This window comes from Lichenostomus cassidix, chromosome 4A, assembly GCF_008360975.1.
Source record: "Lichenostomus cassidix isolate B80296 chromosome 4A, HeHo_3.0, whole genome shotgun sequence".
Classification (NCBI taxonomy): Eukaryota; Metazoa; Chordata; class Aves; order Passeriformes; family Meliphagidae; genus Lichenostomus; species Lichenostomus cassidix.
Genome location: NC_139485.1, coordinates 10,541,313 through 10,549,418, shown reverse-complemented (window position 1 = coordinate 10,549,418; position 8,106 = coordinate 10,541,313). Strand labels below are relative to the sequence as shown.

General features: G+C 53.2%; 1 protein-coding gene across 1 annotated transcript; it reads left to right on the top strand.

The window, feature by feature from the left end:
- The first annotated feature begins 1,288 nt into the window (after positions 1-1,288).
- SLC25A5 (solute carrier family 25 member 5) lies at positions 1,289-4,437 on the top strand. Its single transcript, XM_085060477.1, has 5 exons — positions 1,289-1,474; positions 2,421-2,585; positions 2,701-3,187; positions 3,303-3,443; positions 4,039-4,437. Exons 1-5 carry the CDS (start codon positions 1,439-1,441, stop codon positions 4,194-4,196), a joined length of 987 nt encoding a protein of 328 aa, XP_084916603.1. The 5' UTR covers positions 1,289-1,438; the 3' UTR covers positions 4,197-4,437.
- Positions 4,438-8,106: the final 3,669 nt, after the last annotated feature.

Below are 8,106 nucleotides of genomic sequence, written 5' to 3'. Positions count from 1 at the left end.
TCAGTCACACTTCCAAATTCACTCCTCCTCAATTTTTGAGATGCACTTGAGAATAATAATTTTGTGTGAATCTCCAGCATACAGATAAAAGTATGCTGCTGCAACTGTGCTTTTGCTAAGACAGAACTGTAATGTGCAAAATGGACTGTAAAACACTGGAATGACAATCTTGCAAACTTAAGAGCATACTCAGAAATATTCCTTCCTTTCTCATGCATTGTTACTGCATGTATGTGAATTATTTCACTCTTTGAAAAATAATTGTCCTGAAGTTCTCTAACTGAAATACTTCCTGGAAAATGCAGTTCTTAAATGTGTGAGATATTTCAGAGCCACAAACTTTGTCATGCTGTTTTGGTACTCTTAAACCTCTATTTTTTTTATTAGACCACTTTTTAGTTCCAGTGCACAGACCTAAGCCTACTGTGCTGCTCTGAACTTGCCAGCAGAACAGCACCATGCACATCACCTATATTGATCCACTTGCACTGCTGTGCTCCAGGGGCTGCAGACAGGTCCTGTAGGTGAGAACCTCTTTGCAAGAGCACAAGGTTACTGCCAGTGCCACTGCAACTGATGGGCCTCCTGGGAGCTTTTAGACAATAAAAATCATCTCATGTTATGCCTGAGGAACCATGGTGTTGCTCCAGTTCCTTTGTGGAAGTTCAGCTATGTAACAGCCCCATCCCAGTGCCTTCTGACAGAAACCCCAAACCCCATGTCCACATGGGAAGGTGGCTGTGCCCCTGGCAGCATGGGAATCACAGGAGCTCCAGCCCAAGCTGCAGCAGCCTGGGCTCAGCACAGCATTTGCTGCTGCTTTACACAGCTCCTTGTCTGTATTTTTGCACTGTTTATAACCCCTGATGGGTGAAAATAAGTAAATCTCAGAAACTGCTTGGTTAGAACACATCACAGCAGGATGAGGCATTGACAAATCCATGCAGGAACAGTCTGTAACTGTGGAGAGAAATTTGCAGGAAAATTTGGGATAACTGTAAGGCCTGGCTTGCACCTAAAACTCATTAGTGATGTATCTTACAGATGAAGTCTTGCACTATCTCTCTTAATGGACTCACTCTGTTCTACTGCAGTGGTGCTTCATACTGATTTTTTTCTCACAGAAGAAATGCAAGTATTGATAGCAAAAAATTAAAATGGTAGAGAGTAGATCTGGTGGTTCATGCATCACACTGAGGCTGTAAGTGCTTTTGATCCTAATCAAACTGCCTAGTGAACACGTTCCTGTGCCTCAGTTATCCCATGAGCACAGTGCAGGTAATAATACTGAGACTTACTGGACATGTATGGATATGGAGATGTGAATTGTAACATGTTGGGGAGAAATGGATTTATTGCCTTGTCCAAGCACACCTGTATGTTTTTTACTAACACTGTATTTCTAAATAGATTTTAAAGATTGAACGGGTGCATATGAATGTCTGATCAGCTCTTCAAACCACGTAAGAGTCAAGTGAGTCAAAAAGTTATATCTAACTTGTTTCTGATGTGCTAATACCACCTTTGTGTTGTAGAGCACTCCTATGACCTATAAAGCACTAACTAACCTTTTATCAACCAAGCCTGTCCTTTGTAATCACAAATACAGATAAATGCCCCAAAAGGCAGCACTAAAATATTTAAGATGTCACTGAAAGAGAACACTTCATCAGTGGATCGCTAACGTGTGAAATGGTGAATGACCGTGGAGAACTAGGCAATAGCAAGGCTAAACTCTTGGGTAGGTGAAGTTCTACTTACGTGACATTGGGATGTAGCTGTGTGACAGAGGTGGCGGGTGGTACCTGCTGGGGTATGTGCGTGTCTGAGCATCTCGGCTGAGCTCAGCACTGTGACTGACAGACTGGGACTGTGACTCCACTGCTTGGAGCTCGGTCACTCCTGGAGCTCTGTGTGTGCAGAGGGACAGTATCCGGAGAGGTCTCTGAGAGAAGGTCTCGGCTACGGCTGGGAGAGTCAGGGGACTGTAGTGTCCGTGGATGAGGCAGCCTCGGAGCCCGCCCCGTTCTAGCCTGCGCCGCGGCTCTGCTGTGCCCGGCTGCTCTCGCCATGGCACTGGCATGACGCAGAGGGGCCGGAGGGTCGCGGTCACGGAGGGCCCCGTTACCGCCACGCGGTGTGCCCGGGGTGGGGACAAGCGTGTGACCGGGCCGGGGCCACATATGAGACTGTCCCGCCCGCGGTGCAGGTGGGATCCTCCATCCCGGGGTGCTCCATCCCGGCCCGGTGCCGCGCTGCCCCACGCCGTCCCGCGGCCATGTGCCTCACCGGCTCCAACGGCGGGCCCGTCCCCCTGCGGCGGCCACGCCCCCTCCCGCAGCCAATGGGCGAGCGGGACGCGCGCCCCGCCCACGCGCGCGCCCCCGCCCTATATTAACGGCCATTGCGGCGCCCCTCAGCGCCGCCTCCCGCCTCCTTCGCCCGCATCGCCTCCCGCTCGCGCCGCTCCCGCCATGACCGATGCGGCCGTGTCCTTCGCCAAGGATTTCCTTGCCGGCGGGGTGGCGGCCGCCATCTCCAAGACCGCCGTCGCGCCCATCGAGAGGGTGAAGCTGCTGCTGCAGGTGAGCGCCGGGGGCCGGGGCCGTTCCAAGGTCGCCGCAAGGAGAGGGGGGGCGGCGGCGTTGGGCCGGGGGCTCGCGGGGGAGCGGCGCTGACGGCGACATCTCGGCCCTGCAGGTGCAGCACGCCAGCAAGCAGATCTCCGCCGACAAGCATTACAAGGGCATCATCGACTGCGTGGTGCGCATCCCGCGGGAGCAGGGCGTCCTCTCCTTCTGGCGCGGCAACCTGGCCAATGTGATCCGGTACTTCCCCACCCAGGCCCTCAACTTCGCCTTCAAGGATAAGTACAAGCAGATCTTCCTGGGCGGCGTGGACAAGCGAACCCAGTTCTGGCGGTATTTCGCCGGTAACCTGGCATCCGGGGGTGCTGCCGGCGCGACCTCCCTCTGCTTCGTCTACCCCCTTGACTTTGCCCGAACCCGCCTGGCAGCGGATGTGGGTAAAGCCGGGGCCGACCGGGAGTTCAGTGGTCTCGGTGACTGCCTGGTCAAAATCTTCCGCTCAGATGGCCTGGGGGGCCTGTACCAGGGCTTCAGTGTCTCTGTCCAGGGCATCATCATCTACAGAGCCGCCTACTTCGGCATCTACGACACCGCGAAGGGTAGGTTGACCAAAACGGCGCTGAAAGGGAAATGCTGGGCTGCAGCAGGCCTGTAATGCGTTTCGATAGTGCTGGTGGCTCACCTGCCGTTCTCATCAAAGCCTCTCTCCTGCAGGCATGCTTCCAGACCCAAAGAACACCCACATTGTTGTCAGCTGGATGATTGCTCAGAGCGTCACTGCTGTTGCCGGTTTGGTCTCTTACCCTTTTGATACGGTTCGTCGTCGCATGATGATGCAGTCTGGGCGTAAAGGAGGTAAGTTTCTACCTCATTGTATAAGAATTATTGGGCATCCCTGAATCAATAGTTGCTGGTGGAGTTGAAGTGAAGGCAGAGTGGCTTGGCTTTCATCAGCCTGTGTAGATGTCTTCATCTCTTGTAAGAAGGGGCTGCAGAATCAGGTGACAGGGAGGGGCACGAATGGGTTGCCCTGCGTAGTGCATCTGTAAGGTGGCATGCACAAGTCAGGTATCTGTCAGTAGATAGGAGCAGCAGAACTCGCCCAAGGATGTTGCAAGCCAGTGTCTCTGGGACAAGAACAGACAGCCTCCGTAGCAGGTACAGCCTGGCTGACTGTGCAATAGCTTTTGGGTTTAGAAGTGTTGGTGTCAAAGTGAGGAGTTGCAGCCTTCTGCTTGAACCGGTCCTTCCAGTGTCTCCCAGGGACAATGCAGGAGCAGCAACGTCTCTCCTGGGCAGTCTTGTCCTCTGATGTGCTAGTATTGGAGAAAGTCAGCCAAGAAATGGGATGCACTTGAGATTATAAAGCTGGCAGATACACCAGGCCGTTTCTGACCTGGATGTTGGGGGTTGTGGGCATCCAGTTCCTAAAGCTGTCTGTCTCCTGCAGCTGACATAATGTACTCCGGCACCCTTGACTGCTGGCGGAAGATTGCCCGGGACGAGGGCACCAAGGCCTTTTTCAAAGGTGCATGGTCGAATGTACTCCGAGGAATGGGTGGTGCTTTTGTCTTAGTCCTGTATGATGAAATCAAGAAGTACACATAAGTTGTTTCCTGTTGTGAACTGGCATGTTGTTCTATGTAGTCTATGACCGTTCATGGACTTGTTTGAAAACCATCTAGTTACTAAACAGTGGCGGCTAATGTTTATACAGGTTGGCCTGGGGCAGAGGTGACTGCCTGCCCTGTCTTTATCAAACTATTCCCCCTGATGGGACTCATGATGGTTTCTATTTCAGTCACTCCTGCTTAAAAGAGTACAGAGAAATAAAAATCCGAAACCAATATTCTTCATCTCATGTTTGTTCTTGCAGCAGTTGAAGTATGAGGGGGTGGGGGTCTCAGCAGTTGTAGAGGAGGCAGATCAACCTTCTCCATCCTGCAAGCCTCACTGCCTGCTAAATACTGGCAGGTAAACACAGTGCAGGCTGCCAAGGAAGCTGGGTAGTGTTTCCTCCCCAGGGGAAGCCCCAGCGGTGTGGGCTGGAATGGGGACTGGCAGCTCTGAAGAGCTTACCCAGCTGACTTCCCTGAGACCCCACTAACCAGAGCTGATGAACTGACTCTGTGCCACAGTCCTGCCTCTGGCCTGTCTGACTGCTGGAGCTCGTGAAACCTGATTTTGACAGTGCCAAGTGCCTAAACTGTCTGTAAAGCATAGCACTCCCCATGGCACCAAATGCCTGGGAGGCTGGAGGAATGTATAAGGGGGTGCTTGCTCTCTCGAGGAGCAGAGCTTGGCATCATGTTCTCTGGCTTAGAAACTGAGCTACCTGCTTGGGCATGTTAACACCCAGCCAGAGGACACAAGTGCAGGTAATTGCTGCTGTTCTGTAGTTTCCCTGGCTAGCCTTGCCCTCACAGGAGGTGCTGTGCTGTGGGGGTGTAGCAGCTGAGCAGAGACAACTTCTGTACCAGCTGTGCTTGCTAAGCAGAGAGGTGCATCACTTACCCCGGAACTTAAGGTTCAAAATTCCAGGGGAAGGGGAAAATTCCTTCGTGCTGCTGGGACAATTTGGGGGAAACTGTAAGATTGAGCAATGTGTGTGGTGTGGCCTTTACCCAGATATCTCTATACATCTGTGAGTCACCCCAGTGAAGCTGCCTGGTTTCTGCCCAGGGATCTGGAGTGGTGAATGGATGCTCTCCTGGTCTTCTGCCCTTCAGATCAGTGAGTCTGCTCGCTTCCCCCATGCCTTTGGTCCTTTCTGGCTGCCTGGGCCTGCTCAAAGCAGTTGATCTCAATCACTGAAGCCAATCTCAAGCACTGCCCAAGGCAGCTAAACAAGACCTTGTTGCAAAGGGAGAGAGTTGTTTTTGTGGCTGGAATCTAAGCAGGGCAGCCAGGCGTGAGAGCACAGCACCATCCTGCTGCAGGTGGTGTTGGCTTGCTTGGGGTCCCTGTGAGTAGGAACATGCATTCCTGATGGAGACAGTGTTGTGCCTCACAGCTGAGCCAACAGTCCTTGCTGATGCTTTTCGACTGCCCCTGGGATGCTGCAGCGTGAGATCCCCCACTGGCTGCTGTGGAAATTAAAGGGGCTGGGAGGTGAGATGTGAAGCAATGCCACAAGCAATAGGCAGTGCTGGGGGCACAGGCAGCAGGCTGGCAGCGGGCTGTGCCATGGGGCAGCTTTACCAGGAAGCCCTCTCCTGCTGTAGGAGTGCAAGCTGACTTATTAAGGGCTCTCAGCCTCCTGCTGCTAAGCTCACCTGGATTTCAGGTCCTGTTCTGAAATGCTGCTGGTTGCTGAGCATGGGGCATCCTTTCCTCCACAGGGCAAGCATGTCCAGGCCATTGGCACAAGAAGGTAAGTGCATAATTTCTTCCTGCACACGGTGGTGGGTGACCAAGGCACTGAGCTGGGCTGTTGTGCCAGGCTGCAAAGGAGCGGAGCTGGGGGATCCCTAAATCCTCAGACCTACAGACTGTGCACTGGACTTGGGGTGCAGGGCTGGCACTGAGAGAAATGGGTTTTAGCTACCTGCCCTATCGACTGCCTTGGGGTTTCAGGAAACAAGCATGTGTTTCACAGCTCTTTTTAGCTCTGGCAGGTGGGAGATACAGAGCAGAGCCCACAAGGGCTTTCTCTGCACTCCACTGTTGGTTAGCACAGGCTGGCAGGACTTCTGGGGTTTTAATCTCCCCCTCCTGACAGCTCCCTGGGAGCAGCTTTGTCTGAGGACCAGGTTGAGAGGTTCAGCTGCTGCTGTTGCCTGCCACAGGAGCACACTGCACAGGGATTAAGTGCTTTGTTCTTGTGGGGAAACTGAGGCATGGGAAAGGGACTGGGGCCAGCCAGTGGCAAGGCAGCAAACTGAGTGCAGTCTCTCTAAGACTGTCCACTGGGCTGTGCTGCCCCAGGGATGGCATGGATGGGGGTGGATTTTCCTTTTAAGCATGACTCTCCCGTGGGAAGGGCTGAACATCACATATGGCATGATTTCCTCCACAGGAGCTGTGTCCAGCCTGGTGTATCAGCTCCTTTGCTGGTGGGAAGGAGTCGGTGAATGCTTGCAATGCCGCTTTTGTCTCAGCCCCTCGCCCAGCAGCCATAAATCCCAGGCTTAGGAGGTGTTGACGCAGCACAGCTGCGCAGAGGATCGTGTGACACACTTGTCAGTGGCTGGGGCAGGTGGCGAGTGGTGCAGGATGGTTGGGATGGCTCCATGTGCACCAGTCTGCCCCAGCTGGGCTGTGGTGCCCGGCTGTGTGCTGTCCTGCAGCAGAGACCATCCCACCCCAAGGACTTGATCTGGAAAAGACCAACAGAATGCCCGCTCATCCACTCCACTGTCCCCTTCAGCAGCTGTTTGGTCACTCCAGACTGTGTCTCTGGGCTGTGGATGGAGCCAGGAGTGCCCTGCCTCCATGTCCTTGTCACCATTGGCAGGCATTACCCCAGCATCTTTCATGTGCTGCCTGCATGACTGGCAGCAGCTGCTGCAGAGGGGCAGGGGAAGAGGCAGTGCTTTGGGTCATGCAGGGTTAAATCAGTTGTTCCCAGTGGGGATTGATCCTGCCCAGCCATGCAAGGTGGCCCCATCAGCTGCCCAAAGCACATGCACGGGTTGGGCTGTGGGGATGGAGCTAAGCTCACATTTGCAGGGACACAGCCCCAGTTCTGTGCACCCTGGAGCCATGCTGAGCTGCTGGCAGGTAGTGGTTTTGGGAACAATGAGCCCTCAGGATCTGCCAAGACCCACAGCAAGACTGGCAGGATCAGGGAGGTTCTGGGAGGTGTCATCCCAACAGTGGTTTGCAGGTTGTCACTTTCTGATCCTGGTGGGATTGACAGGAGTTACAGCCTTGGCTGGAGGCATGGGATGGAGTTTGTCTGGCTGACAACAAAAGAGAGATTGGCCATTCATGCCTTGAAATCCATGCAAAGTCCCAGGATGCTGTGGCCAGCTAGGTTCATGAGAATTCCTCAGTGGGGAGAGCTACAAGGCTTCCATTCCATCCTTGGAGCCCAGCCCTGCAGCCTTTTAAACAAGCTCATCATTTTATACTTCTGAAATGCCTGGATGTGGCAATGCCCCATGGGCTCTTTAGGATATCACCAGCAAAAGCTGAGTCTAGTTTGATTCAGGCTGATCAATCAGTGCTGCTCCCAAGCTGATCACTTTATCATACACATTGTTAGTTTGCATTTATCAATGCAACAATCTAGGGAGTCAGAACGAGCTATCTGCAGATCAATCAGTGAGTAAAAGAGCACAAAGATGGAGCACAGCCCAAGGAGAGCTGTAAGAGCTAACCACAAACACTTCCCCTCAGGGGGCAGGCAGGGAGGACTCGGTACTGCTCCCCAAGCACAGCTGTGATTATGACCGAGGAGGTTGGATTCACTGTTACCACGTCTCTTCAGTGTTTACAAATTGTGGGGAAGTTTTTTACAGGTTATGGGGAACCAGGCAGCATTGTTACACTCAGAGTTGTTCTGACACGAAAA

Bases quoted from the DNA above. Each gene is read 5' to 3' on its own strand.
- SLC25A5 (XM_085060477.1), top strand. From the start codon at position 1,439: ATGTCTGATCAGCTCTTCAAACCACGTAAGAGTCAA. The intron at 1,475-2,420 runs GTGAGTCAAAAA...GGCGCCCCTCAG, and splicing joins TCAAACCACGTAAGAGTCAA to CGCCGCCTCCCGCCTCCTTC. The intron at 2,586-2,700 runs GTGAGCGCCGGG...TCGGCCCTGCAG, and splicing joins GGGTGAAGCTGCTGCTGCAG to GTGCAGCACGCCAGCAAGCA.